At 28.9% G+C, this 21273-nt stretch overlaps 3 protein-coding genes across 5 annotated transcripts in view; all 3 read left to right on the forward strand.

Annotated features, from left to right (window-relative positions):
• The first annotated feature begins 3251 nt into the window (after window positions 1-3251).
• LOC123305493 lies at window positions 3252-4206 on the forward strand. Of its 2 annotated transcripts, XM_044887220.1 has the most exons (3): window positions 3252-3475; window positions 3560-3631; window positions 3683-4206. In XM_044887220.1, the coding sequence occupies exons 1-3, from the start codon at window positions 3445-3447 to the stop codon at window positions 4132-4134; spliced, it is 555 nt and encodes a 184-aa protein (XP_044743155.1). In that variant the 5' UTR covers window positions 3252-3444; the 3' UTR covers window positions 4135-4206. The 2 variants fall into 2 exon arrangements, with proteins under 2 accessions (XP_044743155.1, XP_044743154.1); XM_044887219.1 differs by having other exon boundaries at window positions 3261-3631.
• A 266-nt stretch (window positions 4207-4472) lies between these two features.
• On the forward strand, window positions 4473-5515 carry LOC123305784. Its single transcript, XM_044887610.1, has 2 exons — window positions 4473-4914; window positions 4966-5515. Exons 1-2 carry the CDS (start codon window positions 4725-4727, stop codon window positions 5415-5417), a joined length of 642 nt encoding a protein of 213 aa, XP_044743545.1. The 5' UTR covers window positions 4473-4724; the 3' UTR covers window positions 5418-5515.
• A 599-nt stretch (window positions 5516-6114) lies between these two features.
• Window positions 6115-21273, forward strand: part of LOC123305066 (colorectal mutant cancer protein) — a 90385-nt gene continuing 75226 nt past the window's right edge. Inside the window, exons 1-3 of one of the 2 annotated variants that reach the window (XM_044886671.1) lie at window positions 6115-6340; window positions 8699-8901; window positions 8958-9103. In XM_044886671.1, the coding sequence (XP_044742606.1) occupies window positions 6231-6340; window positions 8699-8901; window positions 8958-9103 (459 nt within the window). In that variant the 5' untranslated portion in view covers window positions 6115-6230. The remainder of the gene's footprint in view (window positions 6341-8698; window positions 8902-8957; window positions 9104-21273) is intronic. The other variant, XM_044886672.1, reaches the window with a different exon arrangement.

The raw sequence follows: 21273 nt of genomic DNA on the forward strand, positions 1-21273 counted from the left end.
TGATAGAAGACAGCTAAGGGGCTGTATGAGTGATCGAACAATTGTCAATCGTTTGCATTGGATAAGTTCGAAATTTTGATCCTTTTCATGAAGAAAAATTACAATATAATTTTATGGTGGAAGATGTGGGAAATAATTTCAATCGTTAATAGTTATCGAACAGAAGATTAAAATTGGTCCAACGTGCTCCTACGATGGTGAACCAATTTAGCTCACAATTAAATTAAAATTCGTTCATGGGGATGCTACAATGTTATTATCCCAAAACTGTTTATAGTGGATGCTATGGGATTTAAAATTTTGAATCGTAAATATTTTCCGAACGGAGGGTGGTCAAACAAAAATTCAGGTTTGTTAAAAGTCTCTTACGACCCTGCGAATGCAATAGTCAAACCTTTAATCTCACGAAAAATTCGTTCATGGAGGTGCTAATTTCACAAACCAAAGTTCATTGTTTGAAAAGTTTGCATATGCTTACAAAAGTATCAATATAAAAAACTATGATTTTTAGATTTAAGACACAATTTCTGTAAATATAAATTGTGAAATGTGTGCTTATCTATTTGAACGTGTTTCTTGTTTCATTAAATGGCCGATTTTTTCACTTTCGTGAACTCAAAATATCTTTAAGGTATTGACGGGCAAACAGCCATAAATGGGCTAACTAACATTAATACCAAATATCTGTTTCTCTCATTAATATGAATGTTACAAACCTTAGACCTGAAGCCAAATTTAGTAAACTCCTCATAGTATATGTATAGTATAAAAAGCAAATTACAAAATATACCTTAATTTAATAAATGAATTATTTTTTCTACGAAGTTTAATCTACTAATTTTGTTGATCGAATTTGTAATTTAACATTGCAGAGAAAAAAGTCAAAATAACATAATGTTGATTGATGAAATACAAAATGTTTTTACTTTTTTTTTGTTGTAAAATTATTTTGTATTTAAATTGAACCGAGCTACAATCTATTTGCTGAATGTTTTATTTAGGTGGTTATAGAGGATGAAAAATTATGTAATGGGTTTGCAAATAACTAAAGTAACCACGTTTAGCTATTTATAAGCTATTTAGTTTAACTAGTCTCAAATTATCTTACAGGGTGGTCCAAGTTATAAAAGCAGGGCTTCAATAAACGATAGATAACGTTAAAATAATGACCATTTCTCAATACAAACATAGCCGGAAAAGCGTCCTTTTCTAGATACAGGACTTTGAAATTTTAGAAGGAAAAACACTAATGTGAATATTCCCAAAACGACTACTAACCTAAGGCTTAAGGATCCTTCATAATCTAAGGGCTATGGCATTAAATTACGAAAACCATCGATAAAAACATGGGTGTACCATAACTCTGTTTCAAGAAAAAATAGTGCCACTGACTCTTTCTGATTGTGTACAACATTTCCAATTTTTTAAGGAGCCGTTTGGTAATATTTACAATAATAACCTTCTTTTCTTACCTTTGAATACCCTGACATTGAAATATTCTCCAGTCTCTCTCTCTTCTATACACTCTACCAAACTGTTAACCTTACTAACATCCTCTTTTGTTTTATCATGTAGCTTTTCTTATATTGACCTTACTTAAACGATATTTTTGTAATTTTCTATGGCTTGATAGTTTCTTAAACTTGCATTTAAAAAGTTTTTAGTACCATTATGTTTGCTTTATCTTGCTCTTGAAACTTGACTCATAACTTGGACTTTCTTACTTATAATACTTACTTTTTCTCATTGAGTATACTTTTTGATTGAGCTTATACAATGAGCCATGAATTTTCATATAGCTGTACAAGTTTTGTGTAGCTATATGTCCACCCTATGGTGTATTGTTCTTTTGTTGCCTTTGCTCTATATGTATAAACACCTTTTCCAATTTTTTGTCTAGAAGGTTTACTTTCAATGTTTATTGTACCATAAATTTTTTTTTAAAAGATTTCCAAGCCTTTTAACTTTCTTTATTTTTCTCAATGAAAAGGCACTATTGTTAGGTATTTTCTTTCTTTCTCAAATTACACTTTATGAATTAGTGCTTTGTTAAGATTTAGAAGAAATTTTGCATAAAATTCGAGTAATATAATTATTCTAAACACCTATTCAACAACCTTAATGTGAAATGAAAAAGGCAAACAATGAACAAACGTTTGGTACCACTCTCACATTAAATACAATATATACGGTGTTTTGTTTCAAATGTCAGATGTAATTTTTACCTAATACATCTCTTTGCCTATTGTTTATACGCTTTGATCTCATTCATTCTTCAACAACCGTAGTTCGTGTAGATGGTATATATCTCTCTAACCATGATCCAATCCACCTTCAACGTCAAACCTCATCCCCATAGAACTACTGGGAACTGCTGTACACATACACACAATACAATATTATCTCTCTAAATGACGATTATCATACGAACGACCAGCCGAGACCATATCTACATCAACACATAGAAATATACTCATTCGTATACACATAACATTACATTTTGTTCGAATTGATATTTCTATGTATGTAGTGTAAACTCTCATGGGGTTCATTTAATCAAATTTATAATCCTTTAATATTCCTAGCATGTTTCATATGTGATCAACAAAGCAACCATCCCTCTTTGTGTTTTTATTTTTACCTTAAATATCTTTTTTTATTAATTTATTTTATTAGAGTAATTTTCGAAAAATATTCAACGTAAAAATAATTATTTAAATTACTGAAAAAATTGGGAACAAAAAACAAAATTTAACCAAGTTGTTAAATAACGTCTTTAAAAGCAATATAAAACCAAATTAAATAGTAATATAAAAAAAATAAACAAACAAAAATAAATAAACTATAGAAACTGATAGAAAAAAACATCTCTATTATTCATAAATAAATATTTGTCATATGTTTTGCTACATTCTACCTCTATCAACCAAAATCGTAACCTTAATTACCATTTATTCCTTATTTTTGGTTTGCAACATTGATAGCTATATCTGAATGTGTACATATAGCTGCCCTCTACTGTACATTTAAAAAAGCTGTCTTATTTTGTATATTCAAACATGTTTGAACTGGTTAACTATATATTTTATTTTTGCAAACATGTTTATTAATAAATCAAGAAGTTGTCAAATCAGTGCTGCAGTGGTGATTAGCGGTTGTGTTGCTTTTGAATAGATCAACATGTTTCCCTTAAAACAAAATAAACAATGTAGTGTGTTAATTTTAACGTGTTTGAAATAAGATATAGACAGTTAAGTTTTTACAGTTTTGTCTCTGCGGTTAAAATTAAAAGCAACTTGAATATAATGCAACTTATTTATGTATGCTGTCAACTACAGATGTCGTTCACAGAAATTCGAAGCTTGTTAATTACGATCCATTGTGCAATATAAAAATGGAAAAAATCTAAAAACAAATTTGTTAAATAGTTTGTAGAGACCAGAGATGAGTGACACATATATTACTCCCAAAAATGGTGAGAAATATTTTCCTGGCCATGTTGAAGGCAAAGGGTTTAAAGACAAGGCAACAGCATTAAAAACTTTAGAAATTTTTAAAGGTCGTGATCCGTTATTTCAACTTCGAAGCATTCTTCTATTGAAACAATCATGCCGAACGGCATTACGGAGAGGTAACAAAATGTTTAAACATTATGCATGAACTAATAACCAAAGATTTTTAGTTCGAAATCCCAAAAAAGAAGAAAATTTGAAGGAAGGCATGGAAGTGTTTGATAAATGGCTAGAAAATTATCGAAAGACGAAAATGAGTAAACAAAATAATTTATATATACCATTGCATACTCTTGAAGGATTTATGCCTTTATTAAAACATTATGACATTGACAATGTATTTCTGGATATTTATTTTAATGAATGCAAAGGTGATTATAAAAGGTTAAGGCAAATAAAAGGCGAAAATAATGACAATACTTGGGATATTGTACGTAATACTGCAATTAAAGAATTGAAAGAACAATCCGAAGAAAATGAGGAACGCTTATGGACCGAAGATATGATTCCATCTAAGATTCATGCAAAAATGATTTCGTGGGCTTATAGTCCTCATAAGGAATTGCGACTGAGACCTCAACAAGTATTGTTTGAAAAGATTAACAATATTATATCCAAATAAGAATTTGTTTATACTATTCATGAAATGATAGGTATATTATATCAGTGAAATAAATGGATTTGGACATTTAAATATGAATTTTTTGTTATTTCATTTGTTTCTCATATTTGGTTTTAAAAGTACTATTATCCGTTTCGAAGACTGTAGAAAACTCCCAAGAACAGTATCATAGGCATGGACAAAAATTTCCAAATATGATTGTCTCTTATTTGTTATACTTTTTAACAGCACTTATGATTTTTTTTAACAGAAACAAACAGAAGATAGGCGTACTAGATTAGGTTAAGCAAAATATATAGGGTAAATGAATAGGAGTTGAAAGATATTCGTCTTTTTCAGTTTAATACTAGATGACTTTAATGTTGATTTCCAAATGTATACTCTTCCGGTGTTGAAGTGTATTATCAAACCAACATGACCACGAGCACACAGGTCCAGTGACCAAAAAGTTTCATAAATGCACTCATAGATATCGCTATAAGAGTTTTCCTCCCTTCTGCATAACTGTTACTCAGTATTGTGCAATATAAAAAAGAACCCAAATAAAAAAAGAACAATAAAATCAGCATAACAAAGAACAATAACCGAAAATGGGTGATGGAATAGATGACAATCCTAAAAAAAGCACAACACACATTATAGGAAATGTTGAAGGAAAAGGATTTAAAGACAAAGCAACAGCCTTAAAAACATTACAGATTTTAAAAGGTCGTGATCCACTCTATCAATATCGCAGTATTCTTACACTGAAAACATCATGTCGCTCGGCCTTACGAAGAGGTAAAATAAAATGCTTAACCCTTTTAGTATTCATAACCAAAGAATTTTTAGTTAAAAATCCACAAAAAAAGAAAAATTTAGAAGAAGCTTTGGAAGTATTTCATAAGTGGATAGCAAATTATCGAAAGAAAGATTTGGGCTCTCAAACAAATTTGTACATACCGGTGTCCACTTTAGAAAGGTTTATGCCTTTATTAAATCACTATAATATCGAAAATGAGTTTTTGGATGTTTATATTAAAAAATGTAAAGGTGATCATAAAAGATTGCGTGAAATAAAAGGTGAAAAGTATGATAAAACATGGGATATTGTTCGTAATGCGGAAATTAAAAAATTGAAGAAGCAATCTGAAGAAAATGAGGAACGTTTATGGACTGAAGACATGATTCCATCTGAGATTCATGCGAAAATGATATCGTGGGCCTATAGTCCAGATAAAGAGATAAGACTCAGATGTCAACAAGAACTGTTTGAAAAAATTGATGCAATTATTTTAAAATAATTAGTAACTAACAACTATAGTAGTAAATGTGTTACATCATTTAAATTCTTGATTTCAGTTATAATTATTTTGAATAAATCTTTTTAACGTTTTTGACATGAATCGCATTTTCAATACATTTGATGAATTTTATTTTTCATGATAATCAATAAAAATTAAAAGCCTTAATTTTTAACTGTTGTCAAATATTATTTAAAAAATTAGTTATTAATGTTAAAAACTATTTTTATCCAAATTTCAGAGCTAGAAGTGGCATGTTTCTTTAGAAGTACGTGTGTATATTCCTAATATTTTAGATTAATGTTTTTTTAATTTGAAGATGCAAGTGTCGTATCTAGACCTCATTAATCTCATTTCACTTTCTACTCATCATTATTTTAATGAAATTCATATTACCGATTGTTTTGTAAACGACGAGATAAACTGATAGTTCTGCCATCTGCTAATTCAAACATAAAAGTTCAATAACTTTTTGACAATTGTGATAAAGCTACCAATATTATAAATAAAAAGTACAAATATATTTAGTTATCTAAACTTGTTTTGTGATTAAAAATTATAAACATTAAAATAGTTTAAGTACCAATTAATTAATATATTGACAATTTAGTTAAATAGTTATTAAATAAAAACGAAAGTTATAAAAACATATTTCTCTCACTTTATCTTTAATTTATAAAATCAAAAGAAAAGTGCGTTAATAAAGATGAAAATTAAGAAATTGTCTCTAAAAGAGTGTGAAAGTTTAACCTGATTATATTTAATGTATATTTTGAATAAATATTATTCTATTTTTATATTAAATGTAAGGTTATGGCTGATACAGACTGCGCAAGTGAGAGCGCTAGCTCTGTTTATGATGAAGAAAGAGTGAGACGTTTATTTCAAGCTTGTGACGCAGACGGTGATGGATATATTGATAGGTAGTTTAAATAAATAAGGATAAATATACCGATTTTGTTTTTGAGCTAATGTTAATGAACTAATTATCTTTAACAAAAAAATTTAACCTATATTTTATTTTATTTATCTAGCTTTTTGTTTATACTTTATTTCAATAACTAGTTATTTTGTTATGATATAATTACTATTTCGTCTCTTATTTCAATTGAACGGATATCATACTTGTTTTGAAACTACACACACCATTTGGTTTACAATCAATTAATTTATCTTTTGTTTTTATTGTATTAAATTTATACCAGTTCCTTAGTCCATTGGATTAATATTCTGGATCAATCACAAAATATTTAAAAAAATTGGACTCTGCTACTCTTAGGATCGGTTTTTTTGCATTAGCTATGGGCGTAAAGTAAACTTTTTACTTCTTTACTTGTAGGAAAAAAGAAGTAAAATCAGAGACAAATACCAGATTAACTTCAACTTTTCAAACTGATAATCCTTATGTTAACTCAAACTAAAACAAATTTGATTCATTTGAGCTATTTAAGAGATCGTAGCCTTTGAATTAATAACAAAATTCCGATTAGCAGTGCTGAATTAGAATGAAATTTAAATGAATGGAAGTGGGGTGACTGAAATTGATACGAAATAATTTTCTTTAAAAAAGGTGTTTGTTTTTGCACTCTCTAGGTTTATTTTTTTGTACATAATATCACTCAAAATTATATGAGAACATTTTCATGAAGAAGATTAGGCTAAGATTTGATTACTAAGATTGAATTCGCGACCAAGATCATGTTTGAACATGATCGTGCTATGAACAATGCTAATTGCGAGACCCTTATCGGTTGTGCAACAAACTTGTAATAAACAAGACTAATATAATACAATAAAGTCAGTGCAAGACCATAAAAATTATGTAAATAAAAAATATTTGTTTGTAAATAAATATTTCATGGTTGTAAAGTTAGAATATCTGAAAAAATGCATAATATATGTTAAAACATGCTTACCATTCATTATATTCTTTTAAGTTCTGGCCCTTCGAGTCCGTAACCAGTTTTTGTTTACAGTTCTTCGGACAATTTTTATAAATCAATTATAAAATATTCTTGTCAAGAAATTTAAAAACTTTTTTCTTCATCTGGCTACAAGTAAAGGCATGGCTCTTAAAATCGTCAAATGTTTGCATTTTGTTTACGACAGTTGTGCGATTAATATTTGTTTTTAACAAAATGACGAAAGCGATAGGAATATATTTGATTTAACTTTGACCATAAAGTATTACTGTACTTTTGATTTCTTGAAAATGGAGTGGGTGTTGGAGATTTTTGTATAATAGGTTTTATAAGCCGTAAAACATATTTCAGAAATTGAATAATATACTGAGTCTATCAAGAGCAGCAAAGATGTACGAACTCGACCGAAGTTTCTGGATAAATTTATTCTATCTGGTACACTCTGAAATTATAAATTCATTTCAGATTCATTTAGTAATCTTTTTGCAAAACATCCCCAGGTTTTTCACGATTTTTATGAACAATTTGTTTGTTGTTTAATTTTCCTTTTTTATATTTATTGGTATTAAATACCAACAATTAAATAATAAATAAATTGCGATTTTAGCCCAAATTCCCTCGATCAATTTTTGTATTATATAACTAGCTGTAAACTACCCGCTTCGCTGGGCAAAAACACAAAGATTATTGTGTTATTACCTTCACTTCATATGCCGTCACCTACCTTCCTTTAGTTCTCAATTTCTCCGACATCACATTAACCTTTAAAATTATGAGTGTTTCTCTACTATATTATGCATAAAAACCTTCCTCTTGAACCACTCTATCTATTAGAAAACACAACATCAAAATCCGTTTCGTAGTTTCAAGGATCTGAGCATACATATGGGACATAGGGGCAGACGGCAGCAAGTGACTTTGCTTTATACTATGTATTATTGCACGTTACTCGTTGGTTATTTGGTGACACGACATTTGTCTGCATCAAACAGTGCAGTCTATTGTTACTAATTTGGTGACAATGCACCCTGTACAGACTGTCGCAAAATTAGGAACGAGTAACATACAATATGAGACTATGAGAGTAACTACGGTTACCTAATTTATACTGATGATGACTACGTGGTAGTCGCAATATCCTAAAATTCTCATTTAGGATCTTTGATAATATTAAATAATTAAATTAAATAATATCTAACATATTATATCCAAATCTTTAATTTTTTGACACTTAATCAAATGCTTCACAAACGAAACTTTAAAGCTCTATTTCTTCTCTTTATAGTCTTATGTGGTAAACTAATCCGTATCATTCCTTAATTTATGTCCCTACTAATGTAAAACCGATTTATTTTATAGCCACGATTTACTGGCAGTATGTCGAGAACTAAGCTTAGAGGACTCATTAGACGAGTTGATGCTACAATTGGGAGCAGATGCTCAAGGGCGTATATCCTACGAACAATTTTTACAACGTCGTTTAGCTTTACGTCCAGAAATTGATGCTATCAAAAGTGCTCATAGTCCTCTACCACGTGACACCTCTAGTGATAACAGCCAAGGTATAGTCTCAAATCTATTAATATTAAACCATAGATTTTAATTATATAATAAGTAGTTCTTCATTTATTAGGAAAATTGGATAGCTGGGAATGGGATTCCGGGGCTAGAGATTTAAGCCCTGTTTCTAGACCTGACGTTCTACAAAAACATAATAATAAACATTCTTCAAGTCAAAGTGGTAGCATGGAACATATATTCAAGGTATGTAATAAAATTTATTTATTTAATTAGTTTTTAGGTATTCATGTAATTTTAGAATTATTTAGATCCAAAAAAGTTGTTTAATGACCTCCTGGAGCAGAGTGCTTGAAAAAAAATCAGTGTGTGTTAAAAATAACATCTATAGTGAAACCTTACGACATTAATATTTTAATCTTAATTCAATTACTCAACCGTAACAGGGAATAAAATACATTATGTTCTTATTTTACCTTTAAAGCAAGGTAAAATACATTTAAAAAAATTACAAATGTGGTTAACAAATTTTTAGTATATGTATAACTTACCAGGTTTGCACGAATTTGGGCAGGGAAAAATTTGTACTTCATGTTACGAAGGAAAAGGTTGCAAAACATCAAAATAAAATAATGGTTGATTTTATTAGTTGTAAAATTAATATAAATGGGGTTTTTAATTCCCGAACTAAATAAAAGGGGTGTTATAAGTTTGACCGCTATATGTGTGTGTGTCTGTCTGTGTGTGGCATCGTAGTGCCAGAGAATATGTCGTTTACTGATATAGTCTCTGGTAGTGCTTAAACGGATGAACCAATTTTAATTTAATTGGTTTCGTTTGAAAAGTATTTTAATGGAGAGTGTTCTAAGCTATGTTTCAAGTGTTTAGGGTTCCATAACCGAAAAATTTGTCGGGGGCTTTTTAAATTCGGCAAATTCCACTTGTATATGATAAAAGTTTATACGATAATATTCGAATTAATATTTTTAGTTTTGTTTTTAACCGACTTCAAAAAAGGAGAAGTTTTTCCATTCGACTGCATTTTTCTTTTATGTTTGTTACCTCAGAACTTTTGAATGGGTGAACCAATTTTGATAATTTTTTTATTTGAAATCTGGTGCTTCCTGTGTGGTCCTATTTCCATTTGATCCAGTTCTTACAATGGCATCCATGAGAAATTCATAAGTCTAAAATTTACAATAAGTATGTGCGCGACAAATGGACGAATAACTCAATATCACGCCAACCGATTTCGATTATACTTTTTTTAGTGAAGTGCAGATTCACTAAAAATAAAAAAATAAACAAATTTCAACAAAAAGAAAACCAACTTCAAAAAAAAAACTATGCCAAAACAAATTAATATGCACTAAAAAGTAACAAAATAAGGATAATATAATGTAGTTAAAATTATTGTTATTTTTGTAGTTGGTGTCAGCCAAGTTAATGTTGCAAACTGTTCTGTCACAGTTGTTTCCTTGCCTGACACCGACTCCAAAAAATAACAATAATTGTAACTACATTATTTTATCGTTATTTTTTTACTTTTTAGTTAATATTAATTTGTTTTTTGAATAGTTTTTTTGAAATCGGTTTTCTTTTTGTTAAAAGTTTTTTTATTGTAAAAACAGATTTTATAGTTTTTTTTTTTAAGGCGAAACTTTTAAAAGACTTAGCAATAATGCCCTAAGGCATATCTATATTATGGGCATTATAGCTCGCCTATGAGAGCGCTCATATTAGTTCCTTCACTTGTGATGAACTGATTCGTTTTTATAGTTCTGAAAGAGTGCTCTTTTGAAGTATACATAAGCCTACTATAATTGCTTGCATAGGTAATGTTTAATTAACTTGGATTATTCATATAATAACATCTAATTAAACTTAGATTATTTATGTCAAAGCGTTATGTTCAATGATATAATAATGTTCATTGTTTTATTTTTATTAAACTTAAAAAATTCTTGTTAAATTAATATTATTGTTTTGTTACATTGATAATGTACCTGTACGCTTAGATTGGTACAATTTCCTCCCTCCACGACCTGGATTTTATTTTATGAAAAATATTATTAAACTAATCCTCAAAATCTTTTCGAAAATATTTACATAGTGATACCAAACAAAATTATTAAAAATTGATTTAAATGATATTAAAGGTATTAAATTTCATTCAAAAAGATTTACGTATTTATTAAATAAAATTAAAGTCATCCACAAAAAAAAATTATTAATACGGATATAAACAAACCAGAACAGAAGAACGGAAATAACATCATGATATGAATTTAAAGGATTAAAATTTTAAATAAAGGTAGCAAAGAGAAGAGCCCACTACACACGTATACACAGTATAACGGGTAACAACTGATTCATTTATAAAGAGTTTTATTCAAAAAAGGTTTGCTTACTTTTATTATACCAACTGGTATTATATATTACGTGCCTCGACAACTTTACACCGTGTGTCAATTATAATTTGTATTTTTTAAATATATTTTGTTGAATTTCACTTTGAAATTTTGCTTATTAACACTGACAACTTTACTGTTGACTGGAGGGTCTTAGGTCTTCGAGATCATTCCGAGATCATTCTTCCTTTCACTCACTCAACTACCTCTAAACTTATATTATCTGAGACTGTTATTTTGAGAGTGATTCACATTGTAGTTTGTTTTTGATCAAGTATTCTAGTAGTTATTTTGCCACTAGGAACTCTAAGGTATCTTACAAAAGGCAGATATTCAATATTATATTCTCCCTGAAGAAAATGGGACGGTATTAGGTTTTCCAATAAAAAAATTCTAGCGCCATAATGTCACAATTATCAACCATCATCTTTGATAAAACAGCTTTTTTTGCCAAACTCATATATAAATGAAAGGGCAAATAATTCATCTAAATGAATATTTAAGTAATTTTTTCATAAATTATTAATTGCAATTTTTTTATTAATTATTAATAAAAAATAGTTAAATTTTTGAATAAAAAAAACCGGTAGTGACGTATTTACACCCATTCAGGCTGTGAGTCAATATAGGAATCACTCTAAATTCCCATTTTTCCAATTTTTTCAATGGAAAATTATGCTTTAATATAGTGAATGCAAGTTTAGAAACAAACAATTTATCATTTTTCCGTGCGGTGGTGTTGCTAAAACGATGTGTTGACATCATTGGCGTCTGCATTTATAGTTTAGAAAAAACATTTTCAATTATAAAATTTCATTATTTTTTTTTTAATTTTTCTTAGTAATATTTAATAAACTTTCGAAAAAAAAGAGCTCTCCATCTTCTGCATCTTCTATTTCAAAATAGGTTTAGCAAAAAAAAAAAGTCTCAAAATTTGTAGAGCATTTTATCCTCTACAATTTTTATGGTAAATATTTATACGATTGAAGGCAAAAGAAACGAGATATTATCAAACAACTGATTTTTGTGACCTTTGACCTTGAATCCATGAACGCGCACACATTACCATATGTGACTTTTGAGACAACATTTGTACTATTAAAATAAAGATTTGTACTAAAATTCAGCTTATTCCTAGGTGAAATGAAACAAGATAATTGGAGTAGAATACAAGTGTAAGTAAAATGCAAAATTCCTCGATCTTTCCAAAATTAAATAACTCTTCCAGAATCCAAATTGGAGTGAGAGTGTAAAACAAGTCTATTGTTGACTGTTTAAATAGTCCATACCTCAATTTATTGTATGACTAGATTGATACCCACCCGCTTCGATGGGTTTAAAAGTAAAGATTGATAAAGATAAAAGAGCCCTCGCTTATCTCCTTTCTATACCACTCGAAATAATGGTGAGGATTGTTTTACACAGGTAAAATATATGTATGGTTTTCTATTTTATTAAATGTATAATTGTCGTGTCGTAATTATTCATTGAGTATATCAGAAAATATGGCCGTGAAATATTTTACATTGACTATTTTTGCAGAAATCTGTAATTTATGGTAATGTCAAATGACTACTTTTACAGAAATCTGTAATTAATGGTAATGTCAAATTAAATTAATTTTGAATTTTTTTTAAAAATTTATATATCTTTATAAATTATATCTCATGTGTTTTTCTGAAGTAAGAGCTATATTGCTGTACAGTTTCATTAAAAACCATTCTCTAGTTTTAGCGTGAAAGCGTAACAAACAAACAAACAAACATGCTTTCTTTTGCATTTATAATATATAGAGATATACAAACGACTAATCACAAGACGGGTTTAAAGATTAAATTAACAGCTTTGTATCAATTCAACTCTGATATGATGCACCAAAGACTATAGCATGCTCTTTGTGATGCACTTAAATATATGATATCTACATTCTACATTCACACACATTTTAAACCAGTGTTTCACTGTGTTTGAATGTATCTAATATCTGTATAAAATGCACATGAAGTTAACAAACAGCATATTATTGCAAGTACTTTAGTAGGGACCTAAATATGTTTGCAGTTAACATTTGAATAGAATATAAAAGAATTAAAAACCGTATTTGAAAATAAATTTAACATCAATTAGCAATAAAGCGCTTTGTGTTAAATCTTTTTTCTTTTCTTTTTTTTGAAAAGAATACAAGTATATGATATGTACACTTTTGTTGCCGCGTAGTCGAGTAACCTTTAAACCTTTTTTTTTTTTGTTTGCTTTTTAATTTGATTTAAAATTTGTGTATACATTTTAATTACCTTGTGTAATTTGTTTGATTAGGAGGATAAAAGAATACCACATTTGGCTAATTTACTTTTTGGTCTAGTTCCAAGTCATTCTTTACCAGGAGTTTTCAATATAATATTATAATTTCATTTTTCTAAACAAAAAACAAACATAACCTTAAGTTATTATGTATTAGGAACCTGGTAATCCAATAAAATGGGATTATTTTCGCCTACGTGTGAAATGCTTATGTGTGCTTCTGAATTGAAATTTATATCGGCTTCGCTTCTGAATTGAAATTTATTTTTGGATGGTGCTAAATCAATTTCTTTCTTAAAAGTTAAAAATCAATTGTATAATAATTAATACAAATTATTTAAAAAAAATAATCATCATTTTTATGTAGACGAAGAAATTTGCTTTTCTTATTTACTGTATGTATTCTCAAGTACGTAAAATATGAAAACTTGATGTTGATTTCTGTTAATCTTTCGTTAAAGTTTGAAAATATGCGATAATATTTGAAAAGATAAAATCAAAATTAAAGTTTATTGATAAACATGAAAGATATAAGCTATTAAATAATTCTTTATTGCAAAGCAACTTTTGAATTGTAGTCTCTATGGCAATTGCAGGTTATGGCGTCCCCAAATGTTATTTTCCATTTCTTTCTATTTGTACATTTAAATCCTTCATATTTTCGTAGTTATTGATGTTACCCAAAAATTGCTTTAACACGAAGCAATAAAAAAAATTTTAGTGTAAAGACAGTGTTGCATTTCAGCGCTTGCATTATTTTCAGTAAATTAGGAAAGGGTGAGTGTTTTGGTAGCCATTAGTTTGAGAATTTTTTGTTTTTTATTTGTTGTGAGAATTATTAATATTAACAAAAAGAATAATTTTAACTACCTAATAATTTTCAACACACGATCTTTTATAATTTTGGAGAAAATGGACACCAAAGCTTCGATATTTACGATAAATAATATTCACGAAAAAATGGTTCAAACAAAAGTTGCCTTATACTTACGCTATAAAATTTTCAGCTCAATATCTCTCTTCGTTTATAATTAACAAGTTGACGGACAGGCATGTTGATGGGTTGACGAGCGGAAATGAACTAATTTGGTAGTTTTATGAACAACCTATACCTAAATTTTGTTTGTAGCATCATTATTTCTAAGCGTTACAAACTTTTGACTAACACTATGATATAATTCATACATAAAAGACTAGACTGAGACTAAAAATTTGTTTATATTAATAATGGAAAAGTGCCAAAATATTTTGATTATTTAATTTGAAATGCATGGTAGCAAACTGCCCTTGATTATAATAAATTTAAATATACTTTTAAAATATTTTATTTATTAAGTAATACTAAAACATCAACGACCCAAATACGTCATTCTTTTAACACATGCCGGAACTTATGATAGACGTATGTACTTTTAAATCCGTTTTGTGTTGTAAAAAAAGTGACCATATTGTGTTTATATTTTGTTTCATGTATAAAAAAAAGTATACACACTTCATAATAACAGAACCAAAACTGTTATCGGATTAACCATTTAAAATGTCAAAGGCCAGTAATTTGGAAGGTGATGTTAGATTTTCTAGACTCGTGGTGTTAGATTTTTTATTTATAGTGTGCGCTAAAAATTTTAATTTAATCAAAATTTGTCGAATGATTGATAAATTTAAATGTAAAACAAGTTTGTATCCACGAATTACTTAATATCAAATTTATACTGCTGCTACTATAATATAGTTGTTCTAGCCTAATTGTTATGTCGAATATATTCTTAAAACGCAGCTGTATTCGTGGTTATATCGACTGAGGATAGGAGCATTTTTTATGTAACGTGACTCAATATTTCAAATTGAATATGATAAAAGAGTGAAAACGTCTATACTTTATAGTAAGGAGAGTCAAACACAATAAAAAAAAAAAATTAAACAAAAATCTCTCTCTGCAAACAAAACAAATTATTGAAAAAAAAAAAAAACATAGCAATCCAAGCTTAGTATAGAAATCAATGCCTCTTGTTGTCTTTGAAGAAAAACTATTTGAATGCTCTCATGAATTGATTGATTTTATGTTAATGATATCCGATTTGACGTTAGGGGTTAAAAATGTACATTTGTCAAAGGTGAATTTGGTTTTGCAACAAAAAGGATTTTCATTTTATATTCATTGTATGTATTTTACCTCCGTATTCAGTCCAATACTGCTGTACTTTGCCTCTAGAAAAAGGGTTTCTGATATTGATCCATAAATGAGATCATATAACGAACAAAAATCCTTCTGACATATTGTTTTACCAGAAATATCATAATTGTTTTACCAGAAATGATGAAACTCTGAAATGAACACATAGCAGTAAAACAATCCAAAATCATTAGTGGCTACTACCTCCTGTAAGAAAAATATCTAACGCTTAGAGCAGAGTTCCCAGGCATTAATAGATTAAGTAAATAGAGGGCTGTTATTCTCAGTATCGTTATTGCTGGTATTATTTCAATTGTAAGAATTTCAAATTCCCTAAGGAATCCTGTATAAAATTCTAAACCTTTTTTTCTCAATTACAATACAATGAACATTCATATTAAATGAAGGCAGTGGAATAAAAACCATACTGCTCTTTGGCATACGTATATTTGAAGTTAAGCTAAAGAATTTATTAAAGCGATCCTAATATCAAAATTGTTCATTTTTATGTAGATAATATCACTAAACACCATAGTCTCGATTTTTTAGGTTCTAAAACATCAAACACCAGTTTTATTGATTAAAAAAATAAAATTTCCCTGAAGAATACGATTTGTATATTTTTATAAAAAAATTATCTAGATAATATAACTGTCTTTTCAACTTAACGCCAAAACTCGTTATTTTATACATAATGATAACATCAGCCTTGAAATCAAAAGCGAATTATGATTCTATAAACTGCCCTACTGCTGTCCCAACCATCTTAAAAATTGTCTGAAAATTAAGTGATATTTTAATTTGCCCACCATCTTTTTTGTTTAGGAGATAAATAAAGAAGATATTACAAATAAATAGAAGAACTTGAATAGTATGGCCATATTTTTCCACTAGATGGCGTGATTTACTACAGTGGCCAGTTTGACTACTTAACGAGTGCGACAATTAAGTTTGAAAGCCTTAGTCAGTAGAGGCGCTGAAACTGAAATATTACGATTTTACATTAGCTCTTATGGGCTGCTTTTCCGCTATCGTATACTCTTTGGTTTCTTGGCCATGTTATCCCGTCTTATTGCTTTGTGGGTTTTCTAAAAATGACATTGGATGCTAATGATTCATGGACTATTCTAAAGCCTACAAGAAAAACAAAAAATTGTCCAGCATTATTTGAAAATTTTAATAATTTATACATAGAGGTTCATGTGCCTTCTCCATATTTTTTTATATAAAATCATTCATAGAAAAGCTTATAAGATGGCTTTGAACAGTACACGTATGGAAAATTGTTTCTGTATGCTAAAATGGACCGAAACGTAAGGAAAATGAAATGAAAACGAGACTAATAATTACAAATTAAAACATATGGTTCCACGCGTGTAAATATGGACGGTGTTGCACAGCGGTAACTGTATTATTAAAAACATAATTCAATATAAATTTTACGAATATCAGCAAATGTTTTTTCGTATCGGTTTGGTTTGGTTGACTGCACAACATAAGCCATATTTAAACATGAGAAGAACATTGAAAAATAAAATCGATTTGTAATTTCCTTTTTCCTGAGGTACAAAGTGTTTTAAAAAGTATTTCCCAGCTAGGTAGCGTGATTATTACTCATGCTTCACATACTGAGCTATGATCCTCACACTAAATACCGACGGGGATATTAAATCATCCTTACTCTCAAATAAAAAAACTAACCCATCAAAGTTTAATCGAACACCATCATCATACAAAATTTACACAAATATGCATTATGTCTCAGGATAATTGGTTGCTGGAGATTCTTTAACAACACTAATCCATAATAGTAGGACGGGTGCAGCAAGTCAAAAGAAAAAACATAATTGTAGGATGTTTCAAACTCCAGTTTGTAATTAATTTCCCACTTCCTTCAATTTTTTGGGGAATGTTGAACTTTTAATGCCGACTGTTTCATTTATAACTGGCAAGCGTAGTTTTGATTAAATGTAAAACTTGAGGAAACATTAAAAACATCTTTCATTTCTTCTCTGAATACTTTGAGCTCGAGACTCATACATATTATTCTTAGTTGAAAAGTCGAAAGCTCATTGAAGAATTGATTTATTCCAAGTATACTATATAATAATATAATCTATAGTATTTCTCTGTCATGGTTTTGTCGAAGCTACTTCTAAATTTTTAAAATTAATATGCAACCACGTTGGCTCGAAAGATATAAAGGCTGTTATGTACAAATTTTTGATTGGCGTGAAACATTCTTTGGTTGGCGTGAAATTTTATAATTTTTTTAAGAATCCTCTTAAATATTCATTGAGTTTAAAGCACTGCGATTATACACTTTATTCTATCGATTGGAAATTTGGATATGTTATAGATATTCCTATTCTACCGGCCCTTTATTTTTCGAAAATTTTGATTCACACCCAGATTCTTTGTCTTATTCCACTGTACCTGGATGTTAAACAATGTAAAATTGGGAAAATTAATAGTATTCAAAATAAAATTACCCAGGGCAGGTAGAATATGAATATCTACAGTATATCAAAATTTAAAATCAATAAGGTAAATCGAATAATCGCAGTGCTTGAAATTCTGTTGTAACTTTAACCATTCTTATCTGGAAAACCGCTTTGCTTTATAAATTTTTTTTACCAATGAATATTTAAAAAGATTCTTTAAAAAAGTATAAAATTTCACGCCAGCTGAAAAATGTTTCACGCCAATCACAAATTTGTACATAACAGCCTTAAGATTCTTATAAAAATTTACAATTTTACTTGATTTAACGGTTAATTTTTTTTATTTGAGTCCTAACCAATGCAATATACTGTTAAACAAAAGTTTGCACTGAGATTTTTTGATGATATTTTGAAATTCAGTTTTTGATTTTGTCTTGAAATTATCAGGTTAGAAAATTAATTTTTGCCCAAGTTAATTACCTAGAACTAGGGACAATTATTTCTAAACTTTTAAAGATGATTACAAATATGCATATAAAATCCATAATTTTTCCAACCTTCTGTTTCGTATCATCGTTCCTCACCCTTTCCAACCGAAGCCAGTAGACGCTGCCAACCATGGAGCGTAGAGTAAGTAACTAAAATGCAAGTAATGTAAATAACGTTATATATACATACCTAGAAATGTAATTCCGATTCGGAAATGGTTGATGACGACATTCTAACTTTAAATTATCTTCATTATCGTTGTTATGCCGTTACACAAATGTTCGTTCGAAGAACGAAGAGAGTTCCTAACGTTACTTACTAAAGCTACAATATTGCTCGTAACTAAAGTAAAATACGTATACTTTTCCTTCTGCTCCACGAAAAATTTTCTGTTATTATTTATTTCTAAAGCATAGAGAATATAGTGAATAAGTCTTTTTTATTCATTTATCCACTTCTGCCTATATTTCGATTACGTTTTCTCTAACTTTTGTTATTTAAACAATATTAAAATTACAAATATTTCACCACGTATGAAACCTGTTAAAAAATCAACAGTACTTTTTTGAATAATTTCCTTTAAAATTTTTTCTTTAAATATTAAGTTTTATCGTTATTTTACCGATATTTACCATTTGGTGAAGTCCTGTTGTTTTACTTGAACCACTTCTATTCTTAGATAAATTCCGATCAACTTGCCTAGAGATCGATAATGATAATTAAAATTCTGGTTGGTAGATATTCATTCAACAGCTGTTGCAATACCAAAAAATTATTCAAAGCTTTCAATAGTATTTGATATCTTGGTGGGCTTTTTCTACGGATAATAGTACCTTCTTGTCAGAATAACACATTAACTATGCAAAACTATGAACCAATTACTTTAACCTTTAGAAACTCACAGAAACGTATTATCGAATCAGGTAATTATCTCAAGAGCCAGATGTCACTAGAAAATGCTACCGAAACATCATGGGCATTGAATTACATTTTCTGCAACAAATTATTAGAAACAGAAGCGATAGTCGTTTGAGAATACTTCTCAACGGAAATAAGTCATAAAATGTGCGAGATTTAAAGGAAGTAGGCAAAAGTCGAACAAACCACTTGGGACAAAACAAACACAGTAAACATGATAAGATAATAATGAAACAGAGAGAAGCACAATCAAAAGAGTTGGATAAGTATCATGGTCTCTTAAGCCTAACAAAGGGGTTGGATAGCTTGTAAATTTTGAATTCATTAATATAGTCTCGAAAAGTTGGAATGCCAGTTTAGAACCCACTGCAAATAAAATTTATTATTGCAAATAAGCAATTAGAGTTGCCTCGGGCAAGTTAGGCTACAATTGAAAAACAAATATTTTTGTACGCCGGAAACTGGACACAATATGATTAAATATATATGATTAATTAATTATGATTAAACATTTCCTTTGAATAATCAGTAACGTAACCGAAGAGAGAAGTTTGTGGGGAATGACAATTCAATAATTAGTTCACGAAAATGCAGACATAATATATCTACTAATACAGAATAAATGTTTAATAAGCAGTCGAAAACAGTGATTTGACATTTGGATTGTATAGCATGAATAATTTAATGATACGCTCATGAAAAGATTATACAAAGCTGATATTTTATTCATCAGTGGAACAATATATGATATGGATTATTATTCTTATTTTAATGGCCTTTTAAAAAAAAATTGTTTTGTTCTTAAACGTAAATAAATGCAAGAAAGACAGCTTTTTAAATAATAATAAACACTCATTATAGAAAATTACACTTAAAACAAAAGTATAGGCAAAGTAATTATAACTGAAAAAACACACTAATGAAATGTTTATTTACTTGAAAAAGTGTTTCCATCATAAATATACACGTTGACTTAAAAAGTGTTGCTACTATATTTTAAATGGAATGAAGGATGCGATTTTCAAAAGTAGTTACATAAATAGGATATTACACCATGTTTATGAAATATGCAAGGTATACTAAGCTTAGTCCCAAGTTTGTAACGCTTAAAAATATTGATGCTACGAATAAAATTTTGGTGTAGGTGTTTATATAATTTTTATTGCGTCCTCAGGACATAACAAGTGAGGTCGAGTTCGTAAATGAACAGCATGGGTCAATTGGGCTTGCGTCCGTAGGACCCATTTTGTAAACCGTTAGAGATAGAACAAAATTTAAATGTTTAAATGTAAAAAATAACCCTTATAAAAAATTTTTTTGAAACATTTTTTCGTAAACATCACTGTTTACCCGTGAGAGGAATATCAGTTAAGTGTGTATGTATGTATGTATGTTTGGCTATCTTTCTTTACTGATATGACGTAAAAAAACAAACGATTGCGTAATGAACTCTTGTCTTTACCTGGTATTTTAACACTTAATAAACTCAATTGTTTGTTTTCACTTGTTTTTATTTTATTTTTTGTGAACTGATTTTCCTTAAAACCCCTAATTTTGTAAAGTCGTTACAAATTTTCAATCCCAAACTAAAATAAGCAAGGAGTTTTCAAATGCGCTAAATCTATACCTGTGGGAGAAAAACGTGAAAATAAAATGTCTAATTCGAGAGCTTTATCAACG

This window comes from Chrysoperla carnea, chromosome 1, assembly GCF_905475395.1.
Source record: "Chrysoperla carnea chromosome 1, inChrCarn1.1, whole genome shotgun sequence".
In the NCBI taxonomy this organism is placed as follows: domain Eukaryota; kingdom Metazoa; phylum Arthropoda; class Insecta; order Neuroptera; family Chrysopidae; genus Chrysoperla; species Chrysoperla carnea.

What these genes read in the sequence shown, in the direction of transcription:
- LOC123305493 (XM_044887219.1), top strand. Translation starts at nt 3,445, where the DNA reads ATGAGTGACACATATATTACTCCCAAAAATGGTGAGAAATATTTTCCT. An exon ending in CCGAACGGCATTACGGAGAG is followed by an intron (nt 3,632 to 3,682) that starts GTAACAAAATGT and finishes AAAGATTTTTAG; the next exon opens with TTCGAAATCCCAAAAAAGAA.
- LOC123305784 (XM_044887610.1), top strand. Translation starts at nt 4,725, where the DNA reads ATGGGTGATGGAATAGATGACAATCCTAAAAAAAGCACAACACACATT. An exon ending in TCGCTCGGCCTTACGAAGAG is followed by an intron (nt 4,915 to 4,965) that starts GTAAAATAAAAT and finishes AAGAATTTTTAG; the next exon opens with TTAAAAATCCACAAAAAAAG.